The 20566-nt window shown below is 39.4% G+C and overlaps 1 protein-coding gene across 1 annotated transcript in view; it reads left to right on the forward strand.

Moving 5' to 3' along the window:
• LOC140941721 (large ribosomal subunit protein mL46-like) overlaps positions 1 to 19935 on the forward strand; it is a 64344-nt gene extending 44409 nt beyond the window's left edge. The window contains exon 5 of the mRNA XM_073390735.1: positions 18717 to 19935. Within this exon, the coding sequence (XP_073246836.1) occupies positions 18717 to 18860 (144 nt within the window). The 3' untranslated portion in view covers positions 18861 to 19935. The remainder of the gene's footprint in view (positions 1 to 18716) is intronic.
• The last annotated feature ends 631 nt before the right edge of the window (positions 19936 to 20566 follow it).

Consider the following 20566-nt stretch of genomic DNA (forward strand, 5'->3'; position numbering starts at 1 on the left):
TCTTTCTTGCTTTGTAAATAGGAATTTTAACTCGTATTATTTTAGTTTATTGTTGTACATATTATCTTTTTATCTTATAGCTTAAAGGGACACAGTCAGCTGATGCACATGCGCGTTAGATACCATTTCCTAGCTGATTTGCATGTCACGAGACGCGCGTGAGACAAAAAAGGGGGAAGCGTATCCGCAATACTCGAAACAAATCGTGGAGAGTTGAACTAGTTACAAGCTGAAATCGTGATTATAGACTGGCATAAGCCATATCAGAGAACTCATTTTTTATATATATACCACTTAGCATTCACCGATGGATTTTTCCAGGGAAAGCCAAACATCGACGAATAATTCCGAATTCGAACATCGGTAGAGGTGAGAAATTGCGCGAAGTCTCAAACATTGTCGAAGGTTCAAGGTAGAGAAAGCTTGATTTTCCAAATATATGTAATCTTTACATTCTCGTTTCCAAATATATATAACGACTATTTGCTCGCCAATGTTACTGATTTATTTCTCTTGTTACTTTGGTAAATGAAGGCGATTTCTCCCGCCCGGCGCCTACGCGTTTCTTACCTCTTCTGTTCATGTTCCTTTGAGTACTGTTTTTAACCAAATATGATAGAATACTGTAATAGGATGAGTAAAAGTTTGCGCAAAAAGAAGTTTTCAGTAAAAGATCGAGGATCGAATCAAACACTAGGCAGGATTGAAGCGGCTTTCTAAATGTACCCGACGCGTAGATTTGATTTCGGGTTGAGGTCATCGCTTTTCAAACTCGCAAAAGTAGTGTCCAGGTCAGCGCGGTCCTATAGCTGACTGTGTCCCTTTAAGTAACTGACACTGGAATAAAGTTTATTATTATTATTATTACAAGTGATACCGGTAAAAAGTAAATTAGCAATTAATGAATGATGCTGAGTAGGATATGAAGAATTATGGAGGTCGAGGAGGGTGTTATTCGCTGAAGCCGAAGGCCGAGGTGATAACATCCTCTGATCACTCAGTGATCTTGGTGATTTAAGCAGTCTGATTGGTTCGCTATCTCGGACAATTACACAATATTCACCTCCTAGCGAGTGGATAATGTGTGAGCTCGGTGTTTTCCCCATTTTTTAAGAGAATGATCTTTAAAAGTCGAGAAAATCCAAGGCAAGAAAAGACTTCGAAGGATTCAAAACGGCGTTTTCCCATTTACTATAGCTGAGTTTTGTGCTCGATGGATTGTTTACAACTCCCGTTTATTCGCGTAGAAGAGACCGTTTCGTGAACTCAGCGTTTCCAAACAAGAGAAATTTGGCCCAAAAATCGAAGTATATTTATGACAAACCAAATTTGAAAGCAAATGTTTGCAGAAATTCTAGTTTCAAGTAAAAAGGAAAACGAATGCTACAGGAAGACGCCAACGTTTTGCCTCGAGTAAGCGAGCGGCCATTTTTTGTCAGCACTTCATGCGAAGAACAACACAAGTAGTATAGGAGGGACCGGTTACTCCACTTTTTTGAAGTGGAATCTCATTAGTTTGAAGTGGCATAAATTTAATGCCAATGACGTCATACATGTCACTAAGATAGGATGATGTCATAGTTTATTTTAAGTTAGCTATGAGCAAGTGACGTCAGAATACCCTAGGGTTAACGTCATCAAAATAATGTTGAGATCATAATCTAAAACTAGAAAAGTGTATGACATCTTAGACTAAAATTAATAGCATGACACATAGAGGGATGATTTGGGCCCCTTTGGTGCGTTCCCTTAGCGTTCCGTGTGCGTACCCTTTATTAATATGCATAAGGGCCTGTTGGGATTCCGGTCAAATAAACTATCACAAGGTACAAACATTAACCACAAAGGACTGCGAAGAACCGCAAACGAATATACGGAAGAACGAAGGATCTATAAAGACCTGATCAGCAAAAATAAAAATGCAGACATATTAAATTCTGCACGCAGAATACTACAATGCTGATCGTACTACGTGAAAATTAACTCTGCAAGACATCAACACGACACCGAAAGAACTCAAAACAGAGCGGGATTGTAGCCATAGACAGCTGTTTCGCCCTTTTTGGGGCTCGTCAGTATGGCGCAACAACCAGAGAAAGCTCTGATGAAAAATACCCGCGCACTCTGATTTTAAGCCCTGACCCAGAACTCTCAACACCCACAGAATCACGCCATACCACGTGTCTTCTGGGGGGCAAGAGTCCAAGTGTCAAGTCGATGTCTCGCGAGAAAGTCAAGAACACGTGGTTAGACTAACATGATTGGCTAACTTGAGTCACATAACATAAGCGATTACGTGACATAATAACGTTACACCTTTCCTTCTTTTTTTTTAAGAAAAACTGGAACTACAGAAAAAAATTGAAACGATGAACGGTCACAATAAAATGTTCGCATAGATGTTCACTGAAATGTTCAGGAAAAAAAACGTTCAGCGTAAACTTAGCAGAAAAAATAAAACAAAGAAAAAAAAACATAAAAGACCTAGGTCTGAACAGTCTTTTAAGTAGCCAGGGGGGGCGAATAGAGCGTCCGCTGCGTGTGACTGCATTGCTCTTTTGGCACTCAGCCAATGGGGCTGGACAGGTAGCTGGTGGTCCTGACTCTGGTCGCTTTCTGGACAGTGCTGTAGGGCATCCTGCACTGTTCTCTCCTGATACGGTTTCTGTGCTGGCTGTGGTTGGTGGACTGTTCAGAATTGGACTTGGAATTTCAACATCCGCATCTTTAGGCATGAACGGTTCCTTTGACTGTCGAAGATGTCTCCGGTTTCTTCGGAACAACCTGCCATCTTCTGTTCTAACAGCGTAGGATCTGACATCTACTTGTTGTTCAACTTTTTTCTTGGTCCATCTCTGCTTTGCATCAGAGGCTTGCGGGTTAATGCGTACAACATCGCCTTTAATGAGGCAGGGAACTTCTTTGACATCTGGATTGTAATAACGTTTCTGAACTTCTTTTCTTTGTAGCTTCCTCTCTGACATCTGTGACTAACTGGGGTTTCAGGAGTTTCTTTGAGGTCGACAGCAGTGTTCTGGTGCGCCTGCCAAACATTCGCTGTGCTGGTGAACTCTTCATACCTTCAGTTCGGCTGTTTCACCAGTCAAGTAGGGCAAGGTGAAAATCTGAGCTTGTGCTAGCAGATTTCTTCCTCAGATTTTTTGCTGTTTTGACAGCATTTTCTACTTTGCCATTGCTCTGCGGATACTCCGGCGAACTGGTAACATGTTCGAACTCGTGCATTACTGCAAAGGCTGAGAATTCATTTAAAGTAAAGGGTGGACCATTGTCACTGTGAAATGTATCTGGAATTCCATGGGTGCTAAAACGTTTCTTCAGCTTTCCAATCGCTATGGCTCCTGTCTTTGACTTGTGTAACTCGTCAATCTCAAAATAATCAGAGAAGTAATCAACCGTACACAGGTAGTCCTGGTTATTAAATGTGAACAGATATCACAGCCAATCTTTTCCCAGGGATGCTGTGGGGTTTCATGGCAAATAAGGGGCTCTTTCTGCTGGGAAGACTGAAAGGTGTTGCAGGTTTCACATTTTGAGATGAATTCTGTCACTTCTCTTGTCATATTGGGCCAGTAGACCACTTCACGTGCCCTTCTTAAACATCCTTGAACAACGATATGGGATCGGTGAAGCTTTTCCTTGATCTTAGGTCTTAAACTTTTCGGGATGACACATTTGGGACCCTTGAAAATAATACCATCTTGTGTAGCCAACTCGTCCTTGACTTTGAAGCACTCATGCAGTTCGGGAGGCAGTTTCTTTCTTTATTAAAAATTTTTACAAAAAGTTTCTTTCTTTAGCTAGGCCAACCATTTAGAATCGTCGCTTTAAGAGTCTGCAGGACAGGATCTTTGGCAGTTTCTTCGCGGATTTCTTGGATCTGTGGCTCAGATATTGATAGGAAATTCACAGAATGGACCCTCTCTACTTCTTGATCTGCCCTTCCTGGGTAGTGTTCCTGTGGCAAGTATGCTCTGGAAAGTGTATCGGCGAGACACATATCAGGGCCACGCCTGTACTTGCTTTCCGCATCATACTGCGTTAACCTCATCATAAGACGCTGTATACGTTTGGGAGCAGCAGCCAGAGGTTTCTTTGCGATTATCTGCAAAGGCTTGTGGTCTGTCCACAGGGTAACGTTTCTGTCGCATACATATTGGTGATTACACTCCATGCCAAAGACTTGTGCAAGGAGCTCCCTCTCGATTTGTGAGTAGTTTTGCTCAGCTTTCGTGAGTGATCTTTTAGCATAGGTTACAGGCTGAGCTTCCTTTCTCTGAGGCATCTCCTTCACCCTCAACCGGCTCACTTGGATTGAAGAACTTTAACACTAAAGCAGTGGACGCAGCTTCCTTGATCTTTGTAAAGGCTTCTTCTTGCTCCTGAGACCACCCCCAAGGAGCACCTTTATGGGTAAGTCTGCGGATGGGCTCAGACATATCAGACAGGTCTTCTAAGAACCTTGAGAGGTACTTAACTGTGTTACCGAAGCGCTGTACAGCTTGAACATCTTCAGGTTTGGGCATGTTGCAGATAGCTTCTACTTTTGTGGATCAGGTTTCAATCCTTCGTTAGTCGATAAGTGACCGATAAATGGAACTTGGGAGCACTTGAACATGAACTTAACTCTACTGAGCTTAATGTTCCTTTCTTGTCATCTTTCTAAAAGACTTCTTAAGTTCCTGTCATGTTCCTGTGTTGTTGCTAAGAGGGTAGGACCCTTTCCTGTTATCGGCAGGTCATCAAATATTCTGTGTACACCGGGTAGCCCTATCTGTGTAGTTATGTTTGAGTGCGAATAGGACTCGACGGGATGGATTAATCACTGGTGTGACTGTTCCATCAATTTCAAGGTGCAGTTTCCCTTCCATACAGCCTTGTCCTTTAAACACATCTCACAACTCCTCTATCACTTGATTCAGGGTAAGATTCTGAATGGTAACTTGCTGAGTGTTTTCTTGGTGTACAGTTACCAGATTCATTTGCTGAGAAGCACGAGATCCAATCAGCGGTGTGTAATTGCCTTTCACAACAACAAATTCAACATTGTACTTCCTGCTGTTCTTTGGGTTACGCATGTCACTCTACATGTTCCTAAAACAGGCAAAGTAGACTTGCTATACATCTTCAAAGTACGGTCAGTCTCGGTAATGAGTGTTCCGGGGGGGGAGCACATATTTCTGATATGAGGTAAGACATTACATGAAGCACCCTTGTCAATTTGCATTCGGATACTTGCTCCTGCGATTTCCATTGTCGCAAAGATTTTCTTCTCAGGAAGGTTGTCTTCGTTGACCGCATGTACATTTCCTTCATATGAGTCAAGACACTGACAGCAATTCTTCTTCGGAGGAAGAATTAATAGAAGTTAACACCATTCCGTGGTCGGCCATTTTTACCAGAAGTACTTCTGCACATTTCAGCAAAATGATTTGGTTTATTGCATGCACTACACAACTTTCCAAATGCAGGACACTTGGTACGTTGCTTGACATGACTTCTTCTGCAGTGTTTACAACGCTTTACCAGGTCTTTAGGTTCAGGTAGGGGCTGTTTTTGCATCTGACCATTGCTGCGTCGATTCGGTGGCGCTTCGACTTCTCCGCTTGTCTACTGCATTAACATTATTTGCTGGTGGCCCTGTGGTCGAAGAATGCCCGCTGATGGCCTTAAGATGAGCGCTGGTGGCTTCGGCTGATCGACTGATATCCAAACACTTTTCAAGCAATAATTTAGGCTCTTGCAACAACTTTCGTCGAACACTATTGTCGGCGATTCCACAAACAAGGCGGTCGAGGATCATCTCATCTTTTAACTCGCCCAATTCACACGTTGCCGCTAGCGCTCGCAGTGCCGCAGTGTAAACGTAAAAACTTTATTAAAAACCAATAAAAAAAAGAGTCAAATACACAGCGATTTGAAAGGAAAAGGAATGAAACTTAATCCTTTGACTGACTATTACAAATCCGTTTTGTCATTCTATTTCGAGGATAATAAATAATCCTTCCGTGTCTAAACAATTTTCCTATGGCCATGAAGACAAGGACTCACAAAACACAAAAAGGTCGACGAATGTGGCAAAGGAGCTGTTTGCTGATTACGTGAAAAAGAAAAGACTGCGAGAACGTGAGGAAAAGAAAAAGTTGGCACAAACCTTGAAAACATACATTTTATGGCGAAGCGAGAAAGAAAGAATTCGTTCAATGTATAATAAAACAATTATTAGATTCGGTTTTTCTGATATCCACAGTAATCAAGGTCTCATTGAGGGTTATCAGCCGAAGCCGAACCCCTACCTCGACTTTGATTATTCTGGATATCACAAAAACCTCATCCAATAATTGTTTATTATTTTACACTATATAAAAACACTATGCACTATGTAAAAAGACTTTTCTGCGGGGACTAGCTGTAGCCTTTTCACAATACAACTTCTTTTGATTCAGGACGTTTATTCACTTTGTAGCTTCTAGGTTTTACCATTCTCTCTTCAATATGGTTGTCGTTCTCTCCCTATATATTATTTGCGCACCTTGCTTTTATACTGACTAGCAAACCCATCTTCTCAGCTCAAATTAATGCTTACGCAATTCTACTGTGATTGCCTAGAAATGACACATCCGCGCGAAGCCTTCGAGGTGTTTACCTTGTCAAAATAATTTTCTTTCTCAAATTTCCAGTCAGCATAAAACAAGGAGATCAATATAAGAATTACAAGGGGTTGAGTATTATATAAAATTTTTTACAGTACTAGGAAAGAAGGTTCTAAAGTTGTTGTTTGAAAATTATACGGAGTAGTCGATCTTTTCACGTAATGATTAATGTGGTGTAACATATCCAATGAAATGTTCCTGTGATAGAATCAACCAACCTTTTGTTATTTTTCCCCTTAATTTCGTTCTACTACCCTGATGGTCATTTTCTATCTTGATATCATTGTACTACCGCGATGTAACATTAACTGCCTTTATATCATTTCACTACCGAGATGTAACGCGTTTACCTTGATATCACTTTACCACCGTGATGGAACATTAATTTTTCTACCTCTGATCCGTGTTGTGACATTTAATTTTATTCAATTGCCGTGATATAACATTTTCAAAGTTGAAGTAAATTAATTAATACATGGACATTTTTGTTTTCTACTTTTTACGCCAGTGAGCTAGAAGCAACGTGAGTGTATCTGATTTAATCCGGAAATGTGCAATCGTTAATCTTGGGGCTGACGAATTTAACGCCTTTCCCGTTTACCCCGCGTTTCTCATGTTGGGATTGAAAAAAGGTATTATTTTTCTAATATATAGATTTAGCCAGGGCTAAAAGCGAAGCTCCCGTTAATAAATTCATAATTTAAATCAAACAATAAACTTGTAATCCACAAATCAGGGCACATTTATTTGACTTTTGAGACAAAGACTGAGTGATTTTAGAGAAAAATCAAAATTTGACCGTCCAAGAGTGAAACAAATTTTACATCAAACGTCATCAAGTTATTTGTACACCGAAAAAAAGGAATCATGTTCGATCACAGTAGATTAGGCCTGGAAAACAAATAGACCTATTGGTGTATTGTATTTGCATTAGCTGTAGCATCATAATGTGGCATTCACCAGTCTCTCCAACATTGCTCCGTTAGAGAGACTATGGATAATTGGACAACCCCGTGTTGAGGCCTCAAATACACCCAATGCAAAAATGGCTACCAGATTGATATTCTTTTGTCTGAATTTAAATAAGCCTAACTAGCCTCGTTCTTCAGTACAAAATTCAAAAGAATACCTTATCCCAAGCGAGGCTAGTTGGGCTAATTTTAATTTAAACAAAAGAAGATTCATTTGGCAGCCATTTTTGCATTGGGTGTATGTAATAAATGACCCTAAATGTAATAAAGGTCCTAAGTGTAATAACTTTTGGCCCTAAATGTAATAAAGGTCCTAAGTGTAATAACTTTTGACCCTAAATGTAATAAAAGTCCTAAGTGTAATTTTTTCAGCTCTTTTTTTTTTCTTTTCTTCTGGTGTCCCCAAATTAGTAAGGGTTTTTTTTCCCCTGGCTAGACGGCTTTTGACACTTTAATAAAGTTTCTATCTATCTATCTATCTATCTATATACTTAGGGTCATAAGAAGACTTCATAGCGTTTGCTTTTAGTCTTATTACAGGTTAACTGAGCGCCAGAATGTGTCTAGGGGATATCAAACACTAAATACCCAAGACAGATCCCCTATATAGCCATTTGAGTAACAACTTATTATTCAGTTATTGATATCATTATGACTGTTATTTTTATTGTCATTATTAACTGAAAAAAATGTTTAATCGAAGTGAATTGTAAATAGTTCTTTGACCGAATAGTAATTAGTTGAAAATAAGTTTTAATAGTTAGCATTGTTATCAATAATATTTCTTTAACGACAACTTGAAAACAGAGGTCCATGATATGAAGCAAATTTTTTAAATACTCTTTAATGTCAAAAAAGGACTGACGTATCTTAAAACTTATGTAACAAAACAAAAAAGCCTCGTTTATTATAGCAAATTTTCTCAAGAAACTGTAACTTCATCCACTGGATTGAACTAAAAAATCTGTTTCATAGGCAAAGGCAGCCTGTAGTGTAAGTATAAAGATATACTGCCCTTAATATCTTACTGTTTATATATAACTTCGTGTTCACAGCATTCTGTATGGACCGACCGACATACTCTTTTGGAAAATGATAAATAAAAACATTTCTTTTTTTGGCGCAACATTAAAAAAACCCATAGGCAAAAGTATTTAATTTACTACGATTGTTTCTAATGAACATTAATACTTCCTTCAATTACTAAATTACTACTGTATTTTGAAAACTTTTGTGTAGATTTCATTTGTTTATAACTCGCGTTTCATGATGTAGGGATGTATTAGGAAACACGATCGAGACGTAGTTAATTTATAAGTGTTTCTCCTACTTCTTGAGCGCTCTAGCCGCTTTCTAAGTTAATGAATATCTATGAAGACTACAATAGGGCGAAGAAACAGAATCGCCAGCTGGCTATAACACTAATATCGCATCAGACCGTCGCATGTTTCAGTCAGGCACCTTATCATGTTTGGGGCTGTTATACTACATACATGTATACTGTTAAGACTTCCATTATATACAGGGCTAAAACCTATTACACATATAATTAGACTCTTTATTACATTTAGGGCCAAAAGTTATCACATTTAGGACCTTTATTACATTTAGGGCCAAAAATTATTACACTTAGGACCTTTATTACATTTAGGGTCATTTATTACATTTTAGGCCTCAACACCCCGAAATATAATTTTAAGAAACACATGCGCCACGATAGTCCTTGGTGGCAGCCAATTTACACGTTGCATTCCTCTGTCTAAAAGAGAGGCCAAAATAAAAATCAGGCCGGATTTTTTGTGTTCGACAAGTTTAGTTTACTAGTAAATCTTGGGACGAATCTGGTGGCGTGTAAACCAGCCTTTTAAACATACTTTTTCTCATCACGTCTCAGGTAAACAGTACACAGACCTCGGACAGAATTCTATGGAGGCCCGTTCTGGTCAAAATCATGACAATAAAATTGCACCACAAGTCAATTTTAATACAACTGCAGCAAATATTATGGACATGTTGTGTATTTTTGTCATCACTAAACAATACTTTTTTCAACGTGTTGGTAATTATTTTTAGCAACAAGAGTTATTTTTGTTTTAAGTATACAAAATACTTTTTTCATTCATGCCATGAATTATTTTTCAGTGGTACTTCGAATTATTTTTCCAATGTGTATCAAGAATTATTTTTTAAATGGGCCGTGAATTATTTTTCGCGGTATCGCGAATTTATTTTTTGGTCTACAATGCATTGCGGGCCTTGTATTTGAAGTGGACTGGTTCGAGTCTTTGACTTCCTTGGGCGACCATTTTGAAAGGAGTGCTTTCAAAGAGAATGTCAAGGCGAAACATTGTCAGGGAAAGAAACGAAAGAGGTTTTCATCTTTCTCACAAAATCTGTCAAGAGCTAGTAGTCTGTCGTTAGCGATGAGGTTTTCTGGACCGACGATTTAATAGAGGAGGCTACGAAGGGACTTCACGACTCGTACACAATTCTAACCCTTATTCAACCTGACATGTCTGCCCAATTGAACTGTTCTCTACCCAATCTTGTACCTCGAGTCCTCGTCTCGTACTACGCATGCTGGCTTTCGGAACAAAGACGCAGAGAATGAGAGTGTCCCCTACTCTGAAGTTCAGGAAGAAGCTCCCGATTCTAATCCAGACGGGCGAGCACTAGAAGCAGAGGCAGATGGACTCAAGGTAGAAGACCTTCGCTGAGTGCTAGTTAGAGTAGACCTCACTAACTGGGAAATTTGATTGATTTATCTAATATTTATGTTATGGCATTATTGGCTATATGTCGCAGGTATCTGACGTTGGACAGACTCATTCATCTCCGAATATTTATGTTAAAAATCAGGAGTTACTATACCGCCATCGTAAAGGCACTCGAGCAAGTTCCCTACTCTCACTAGCACTCTGCGAAGGTTCTACCTTGAATCCATTTGGCTCTGCTAGTTCTTGTGCCCGCCTGTCAGGATTAGAATCGGGAGATCCTTCCTGAAGTTGTCATTGTACAAGTCGTGAAGTCGCTTCGTAGTGTCCACTATTAAATCTTCGGTCCAGAAAACGTCATCACTAACGCACAGACAACTGGCTCCTGGCAGATTTTGTAAGAAAGATGAAAACCTCTTTCGTTTCTTTCCCTGAGAATGTTTCGCCTTGGCATTCTCTTTGAAAGCACTCCTCCACTTCAAAGTTTTCAAAATGGTCGCCCAAGGAAGTCAAAGACGCGAATCAGTCCACTTCAACTGCAAGGCCCGCAAAGCATTGTAGGCCCAAAAATAAATTCACGATACCGTGAAAAATAATTATCAGCACGATGAAAAAATTATTTTCAATACTTATATTAAAAATAATTCGCAGTACACTAAAAAAATAATTTGTGGTACGCATGAAAAATTTATTCATACAACAACAACAAAAATTAAACAGCCTTAAAAAATAATTCATGCAGCTAAAAGAAATTAACAACACACTAAAAAAAATCCTGTGTAGTGATGACAAAAATACACAACGGGTCCATAGTAAATGCTGCACTGGCCAAAAAAGTCACCTGTGATGCTATTTTATCATATTAATTTTGACCAGAATGGGCCTCCATAGAATTCGCTCTTTTTTGCCCTATTTAAACCTATAATTCTGCATTTTTTCACAATTTTGCAAGAGAATATTTGCACTCATTCAATATCCACGACGATCAAAGCACGCGCTTCCTTTGCACAACAAATTATAGCATTGAATTATAAAACGTTTTCTGTTAGAAAAATCTGGTCCTATGTGATATGCGGGGTAATAATTATGGGCTTTTAATGAAAACGATAAAAAAAATTCCCAAAATCACTTTTCGGCCAGCCGGACGGGTTCCCACTTTTGACAGGCACCAAATTTGCAAAGTGATTAATAGAGTTACCATTTACGCTTCAACATGATAGAGAAATTGTTATGTTTAGGTTTTATTTCCCTGTATTTATTAAACTGTGTATGATTTTGTTATGTGTAATCTTTAAAAGCGGGTGATATTTACGGGCGGCGTTTTGAGTATTCCTACATGATATGTTTATGTTCGACTGGAAACAACCGGTGCAGCGATGAAAATTGCGAGAGGGACTACTAACAATCAATAAAATAAGTTTAATTCGGTGAAACATGTACAGAGACAATAATTTTCATTCACGAAGAGAAGTATTGAGAGTAAAGTGTCTCAGAAAATCATGAGTCAGGCAAGCATAAGCTTATTTATGTTTTAATCCGGCTTCCCGGTGTTCGCTCTTTTTCAAGATGAACTCAAGGCAAGAAAATCGCTCAGAGCTTTCTCTTTACATCCAAAATCATAACTAAATAATCTTCGGAACCTTTTCTTTGAATTTGCGGGTTAAAAAATGTCTTAAGGCTTTTTAAACCTGATACTATTGTAGGTTAGATCATTGCTCGTGTTTTAACTTAAGCCACATAAACCATACTCTCGACTTCAGGAAACTGAAAAAAAAAAAAATCAAAAACAATAATGGCTCAAGCTTACCAGTCGAGATGCTGCTTCTGAAGGTCATCAAGTGTTCCAGAATCGCTTGAGACTTTTCAACCTTCTTACGCCTCAAGCAAGGGCAAGAGAGTAAGCTCATTTTTGAAAACGATGCCATCCGAAATCGGATTTCCAATGACTTTGACAAGCGGTGCATTTGTCAACAAAAAGCGCAATAAACAAACCAGCCACGAATTACAGAACAATCTTGATAGCAGCTGTATTTCATTTTGTATACCAAGTAGAAAAAGACAGTTTAAAACATCACAAGATGACCCAAAACTCTCTCAGCTCCAGCTATCAGTAAGCAAGTTTCCAGACGCTGCAAAAATTTTCCGCATAAACTCACCTGCCAAATTTTGACCAATCAGAACAAAAATTGGACGTAGAGCGTGATCAACGCGTGACAGTGAGAAAAGTCAAAAGCGATTGCCTTCCCTGCATGTAAATGTAAAAGCCGGTTGAATTTTCGTGTCCGAGATCAGTTCGAAATCAACATTTTAAAAGTGCGGCTCGTGAAACACGACTTATTTCATATGCATTTTAAAAAAAATTGAACTTGAACCTGCGATCATTTAAAAAGTAGCAACTTGTCAGCCAATACCTTCAAAATATTACTCAAACTCAGAGGGTCGATACCTGAGCCCGCGATACGGTCAGGCGATACTGGTCAGCAGAAACACTGTTTTGACAGCTGTCAATTAATCAAAACATGGATGTACAATATCAGGTTGCAGGCTCCCAAACTAGCTAGAAAGTGTGAGATTAAACATTGGTATGCCTGTGGTGCGGACGGAGTTTGACAGCTGTCAATTAACCTTCATTAGAATGGCGAACATTCGAATTAACAGACTGCGAGTGTGAGTAGGACATTTCTGTCCGGCATGTAGTGGAAAATGCCAGATCGTGTATCTGAGCGAACCTGAGCCCTCGTTATTAGTTTTCTGATAGCGGTCTGCGCATGTCCCATTTTGACAGCTGTTGATTGACCTTAATTTGGCCTACCAATGTAACTTTAAACGACTGTCAGCCAACTGAAAGCCTTGTCCGGCGTAGTTTCGTTTTTATGTTGAATTGGTAAGTGTGACATATTATATCAGCTTATATATAGGGGCAAAACGACTGGTCTTTTATCTGAGCCCGCGAGACGGTCATGTGATAATTGTCAGCGGATGTCTGATTTTGACAGCTGCCAATCTAATCGTACTCACACGGATGGCTTACATAACTAAGAGGCTAGTCAAGTTGTGCAAGATCTAGTGTGACATTTGACATCGGTTTACATGAAGTGTGTGTACGGACGGGCGTACGCTACGTCATAACCAAATTTTCTGGGATGGATAGTTTACCAAATTTTCTTACCCATGGTGCTCCGCTGCGCGCGCCCTTCGCGCGCGCGGGAGCTCCGCTATCAATTGAGTATGCAGCTATTTTGTCAATTGAATATGAAGCTTTTTTAAAGATTGGAACAAACATGAGCGAAAGTTTCGAGTGGCATAGTTTCCTAGAATCTGTTGAGGATTTATGTCGGTAAGTGGAGCATAGGATACAATTATCTGATTAAAACACGTTAGAAGATTTTTTATTCAGACTTCAGGCAAAACGAACAGCATACGAAAGGTTAATCGGAGCTTCTCTTGCCTCTGGAGTAGATACTTCTGTTTCTGATAATGTTCAAGGTGAGCAATTCGATATAGCATCTCACTGATGATGTTGAGCGACAGTTACAATCAGTTGACTCTACCGTTTACAGCTCTACAATATTTTCGGAAACTCTCGTACATCGTAGTGGTTCTGTGGGGAGACCTAAGCTTGTCATTAACTTAACTCAGATAGACTATCTTCGCAGCTGGCAGTTTACATGGACAAGTATATGCCACACGCTATGTGTTTCAAGGACTACACTATGGTGACGGCTGAAAGAAGTTAATTATAATTTCCGACAAGAAAGTAGATTTACCATAACTTCTGACATCGATGTGCATCAACAAGTGGCTGGCATAAAAGCAGAATTTGAAAATTGTGGGGAGAAAATGGTTATTGGCATCATTCGTTCCAGGGGTAGACACGTTCCTCGACATTCCGTAAGAGATATCATTCGTCGTATTGATCCAATTAACACAGCTCTTCGCTTGCCTGCGTGCAGACGTCTCCTATTTGCACGCAGGCAACAACGAAGCTCGAAGCTTTGGAGACGCTGTGGCTATATGGCCGGTAACCGGTCAAAGTACTGAAAACACTAAATGACGGGCAGTCCTATATTCTCAGTAAATTTCACAAAAATTCCAGCTAATCTAAACTGTCGTATATCGATTAAGAAAAGTCAAGCGATCCTGAAATGCTTCATAGATCTCAAGTCTAGCGTTTTTAAAATGGTTTACGGTTTATATAAAAACATACGAGAAATATTACGTTTTATGTGTAAAGTGAGTATATGTTGCTGTCAATATTCACGACTCTTTCATAGGCAGATTTTCCGAGAAATGTTCAACATTCTGTATGAATACAGCGAAAATGAGCTAAGACAGACCTTACTTACTGTTTTAAGCTCTTAAGCATTTATACATGTATTTGTGTAAAAAAGACATAGATGAAAACTGGTTTGACTGGGTGTATGAAGATCGTAACTTTTTTGAGTTGTGGAAAAGAGACGTGAGGACACTTACTTATGGCTGGCTGTTTTCTATTTGTGAAATTTATTGAAAATACCGGACTGCCGGTCATTTAGTGTTTTGAAAATCTTGACCGGTAGTCGACCTGAAAAAAGTTTTAAGTGTCACAAAACATGGTTTCCTTTTCTGGGCCCAGCTTGGACCATTTAAAAGCTTTTTTACACTTGAAATCTATAAAGCATTTCAGGATCGCTTGACTTTTCTTAATCGACATATGGTAGTTTGGTTGGCTGGATTTTTTCGATTTGTGAAATTTATGGAGAATATAGGACTGCTGGTCTTTAGTGTTTTGAAAACCTTGACCGCCAGTCGAGCCGAAAAAAGTTCTAAGTGTCACAAAACATGGTTTCGTCCTCTGAGCCCAGCGTAAAGTAAGCTAAACCAAACGGTAGACTTGGGATCTATAAAGCATTTCAGGATCGCTTGACTTTTCTTAATCGACATATGATAGTTTAGATTAGCTGAAATTTTTCGATTTTGTGAAATTTACTGAGAATATTGGACTGCCGGTCATTTAGTGTTTTCAACACCTCGGCCGGTTACCGGCCATATAGCCACAGCGTTTTTGGAGAAAACGGCCGGAGAAGATATTGATAACTTAAACGCAAACCACGCAATTTACTGAAAAGAAACAAGACGACACCAAAGATGCCTTAGACAAGAAAATCAAATACCTGGATGGAAAAATTGCTGAGCTAGCAGACAAGGAGAGGAAAATTAGCCAAGCTTTAGACGACCTGAATACGAAAGACTTATATGTCGAGGCGAGATAATATCAAATTCACACTACCTTAAGCGATTTCTTACAAAAAGTCCTAGTACACAGAAACACAAAGATAAATAAAAAACGTAATGGCGTCATTACGTTGCCATGGCGACTCCGATTTCAATAAAACCCAGATCAAAAGTAGGTTGAGTTTGATCGTCCGGGTGAACGCAGTCCTGAATAGGACTATTGTTGTTGACAGTGACTGACGTTTCGACAACCTGTGCGGTAGTCATCTGCAGAGTCAAAGTGAGTTGTATCACGTCAGTTGATGGTATTATACTCTGGTTATGGATCTGATTGGTCAATTACGTCGCGATGTTATTGGTCGTCTGTCAGTTAAGCCGTGATGTTATTGGCTATGAAGACTCGTAATCATTAATTGGTGCGTTTCGATCCGTCTATTGTCACAGTTAAACAGTCGTCTATTGTTAGTCAAATTGTCAGTTCTCCAGTCGTTCTCTCTTAGTAAGTTTTGCTTGATCTCGTCAATAAGTCGTTTGCACGGCGCTAGTAACTGTTGGCTACGATTCAGTGGTGTTTGTTCTAAGTTAGTAAACCAGCTTTCTAAAGTAAGACGTTGATATTAGTCCTTAGAATACGTTATACATGTCGCAGAATCCCAGTCAATTTGATGTTTCGTCTGTAAATACGAAATTTTTTCATACGAAATTTTCATCTTTCTATAATACAGTTGTGGTAACCTTTTCCCCATATCTTTACTCATGCCGACGTAGTTAATGCTCAAACTTGGGAGGTATCCCCCCTAAAAAATCCACGAGCCACCTTAATATCGTTTTTAATATGGATTGTTTCCTTTCCCCTGAATGTCAAATGCTAAAAAAATATGTCGAAAGAATTGTAAATCTTGCATTTAACTAGATATAACTGGCTGCTAGTATACAATCAACGTCCGTTCCTTGCTCCTGTCGTTTTTTAGGTAGTCGAACTGTACTTTCCTTTAACTTTTGTTGTTGTTAGCTTGTGTTATAGTACAAAAATGATATCAAGGCAGAAGATTGTTCCATTACGGTAGTGAAATGGTATCAGGGTAGAAAATGCCACATCACGGCAGTAAAAAGTTATCAAGGTAGAAAATGTTCCATCACGATAGTAAAATGCAGTGGCGGATCCAGGGGAGGGGCCCGGGGGGCCCTGCCCCACCTTATTTTTAGACCAGAAGGTAGAACAGAAAGGTTGTAGAAGGTAAAAAGTTTTCGAAAAGACGGCGACATGATGTTTTAGTTTTAATATTTTGACTGCGCGCGCTCGAATTACAATACTGAAATATCTATTTGTCTGTTGCCTTAATATTTTCCTCGGCAATTTTCCCCGATTTTCAGTACTTAAATCTTTCAAAATCTTGGAGAAATATATCACAAACTTTTTCAAAGGATATATAAATTATCTTAGAACAAACCAAACGAGTTCTCAAGTGCATTTAATGTAGCTGATTTAGTCCCGTGCGTACACTTGCATTTTGCGAATTTACTAGAGAAACAAACTTCTAAAAATATATAATTTTTAAACATCCAGGTAAATATTATCTGCCACTTTGGAAAAACGAACAGACACTTCTAAAACTGCATGCTCAACTGACGTATATTTGTATAAATAAAACGAAAAACAGTATTACAAACACACTTTGTAGTTTTCCTTAGTTGTGTTGCTGTTTTACTGCAGGTCTAACCACCTGGCTCGCTAAATTTATTAATCGAACTTAACAAACAGCAAACAGCCAAACGAGCGAGGACACCAGTTTTCCTGGTTTGTTTTTACAAAAAGCGAAGGCAAACAAGTCAGCTTTTATGATAATGCATACAAGAATTCCTTGAACAGCGATGCGATGTTTTCGTTTAATAAAATACTTCACAGTTGGCGACTGAGGTTTCTTTCGCAATGAGCCTCCGCTTGCGTACCCCGTTCAGAAAAGTCATTCCCGGCTAAACTTTTAAATGAAACCACTTTAAGATGGACAGTACTTTGATCTGCACTAGTTTGTTAGCGGTCAACAACTTTCAGAGGAATTCAACTCCGCGATAAACTCACATTAGTTCCGTAAATAAAGCTAATCCAGAGAAGATATGAACAACCTATGAATTTTCTGAATTTTCGTGGTACGTATTAAGGCATATTTTCCTACCATAAGACCATAAAACAATAAAAAAGGCAGCAAAATCGACCTTTCTCTCCGCCGACGGCAGATCATTCACGAAAACAACCACGTAAGGAATAATCGCTTTCAACTTCCGGCGTTTCCGACAGCTAATCAGATCTTGTGGCATTGTTCTAACAGCCAATAAGCGTTACGGCCAAAATCTAGCCTTAACGAGCGCAAACGTGAGAGAGTTTGTATCACGCCCAATTTTAGGGGTAGCCGTTAGAGAGAATGTATGAGAACCGCTCAAATTGGGCCTGATCTCAGGTTACTTTCATACGATTTGACTGTAGTTTTAAGTATTTGTTGTAATCAGTTATCTCGGGTGTATTTACTTGCGTTTAAGTGTTCCTGTTGTAATAAAGACTGTCAGATCCCAAAGCGTATGTGCGTGGTGGTTTATCATGCAGGTAAGAAAAAAATCAAGGTAGAAAATGTCACATAACGGCAGTAAAATGATATCAAGGTAGAAAAAGTTCCATCGCGGCAGTAAAATGATATCAAAGTAGAAAATGTTCTCATGATATCAAGGTTGAAAAAGTCACGTCACGGTAATAAAATGATATCAAGGTGAAAAATAACAAAGGTTGGTTGATTCTATCACAGGAACATTTCATAGCATATGTTACACCACTTTTAACATTACGTTAACAGATAATTTTGAAATAAACGGCGCGCATTCTGTGACCAACCAAATAAGGAGATGCCTTTCAAGTTTGCCAATCTGTCCGTAATGCCCTAGTGTGTTCCAGGGGTTCAGAAGGTACATGTAATAAGGAGTGGCATGAAATGGTGAGTGGAGCGGAAAAAAACACGCGATGGAGAAAGAGATAGGAGAGATTATGTTTGAAATTAGATATTATATCAGCTTTTAAAGCTGGTCAACCGCGTGATAAAAAACAACTGTATTGCAGAGCAAAGGGTGCGTCGTTTATTCTTTTACACTTTTTCCTTCAGGTGTTTTTCTACAAAGTAAACTATGTTACGGGATGTGTTAGTCTTGGTGAAGAGTACTCTGACCACATCTGGGTTACGACAGAGGAGATGAGGGATTTGGTCGACCAGAAATACTACAATATTCTTAAACGATTTCTTTCTTGATTACTCTTCTTTTCTATGTACATACATGCTTTTTAACAAAAGGAGAAAACAAATTGATAATGACAAATGTCTCTGTGTATTGGTAGTTTTCATTGCATCACCTTGACGTTTGACTGGTATACAATGAAACCTCTATTAACCGGCCCCCCAATTAAGCGGACACTAAGCCGGGTCGCGAAATTAACGTCTTAGATTTCCCTTTATAACGAACCCGTATTCAGCGGATAACTCTATTAAGCGGACGCGGACAATAAAATAAATTGTATTTGGCTAATTTCTATTGTTTAGAACCTCTATTAAACGGACATCGGACTGAATTGACAATTAGCCTGATTTACCAAGAGAACGGGAACGTCAGTTGACGACGGCGCGAGCAAGTCAAATAACTGGCTTGACCAATGGCAGTGCGGCAAATTGGGCACCGGAAGTCGAGTTTAGTCCTTTCCGCGCGCTTTCCCGTCGTCAAGTGACATTCCCGTTCTGTTGCTAAATCAGCCCAATAGTAGTATTGGATTACGTCCTTGAAATACGTACTGTAGTCGATTAATAAACATAAATCAATACATGTGGCTGTCAGTAAACTGTAGGTTAGACCGATATCCGGCCGTAGGATTGTCATCCGCGATCAAAGTTCACCTAAATGTCTTGCACAAAATACAAAACTTAGCCACAGTACAGAGTAACCGTTGAGTGTTAATCGTTAACAAACATTGCGCAACTTTTACAAACCTCTATTAAGCGGACACCTGGGAAGGTCCCCAAGGTGTCCGGTTAATACAGGTTTCACTGTACTTTGTATAAAATGTCGTTAATTCTTTTATTATCCACGTCATGTACCTTTTTTCTTTTATTGGGATCATTGTCACTTTCAATGTTCTTTCACCGTTATAATTACCCGTTATCTGTGAAACGGCAATATCTAACTGGCAAGAAAGAAATGCCAAGGTACCAACGAACGAAGGCAGAATAAAATATAAAGGTCATTGAAGGACTTGCATACTGAAGACAATTTGTTGACAGACGACTCTTAGCTTGTACGGTAGGGGTAATTAATGCGAGTGCTCGGGTCTGTGGTGTGGGAGGAAATGCGAGCTCCCTAGAAACGCCTGCGTGAGAGGCTCGTTTGGGGCGCGAGTGTAGCCTGCGTAGCATGGCGGTTTTGTCGAAGCTGCTCCCGCCCCAATCTCCTCGCGGTTTCTCTGCCCTGGCCCACCTTTATTATTTAACGCGCCCAACCAAAACCGCCATGCTACGTACGCTAGCGCGAGTGCTAAGGGCGAGACACGCAAAGGAACGATTGGGAAACCTGATATAATGGTTTTCTCCTTTTCCTTTCTCTTTCTCTCTCTAATTGTTGAAACTTCGTATTAAACTAAAGTGTCCTTCAATTCTGTCTTGTATGTCCCCCAGTAACCCCCGTTGTGAAGGCTTAGAGCCATCGTCAGTCTCGCTGGGTTTTGGGGAGCTCTTCAAGCAGAAATACAGTCGAAGCGGCCCTTGCGACCATTCTCGTAAGGGACTACCTATAGTTACGACCACCTTTGTAAAACCCTGTTTGAACTCTGACAAGCTTTGATTTCACTCACCTTAAACAAGAAAATTCTTGGATTTATCTTGCAGGACTATAATTCTCCATACGACTCTCTACTTAGCAAAGTAAACTCTTAATCTCTGTATAAAAGAAGACTAGAATTTCTTACTTACGT

Source organism: Porites lutea, chromosome 6 (assembly GCF_958299795.1).
Source record: "Porites lutea chromosome 6, jaPorLute2.1, whole genome shotgun sequence".
Taxonomy (NCBI): Eukaryota; Metazoa; Cnidaria; class Anthozoa; order Scleractinia; family Poritidae; genus Porites; species Porites lutea.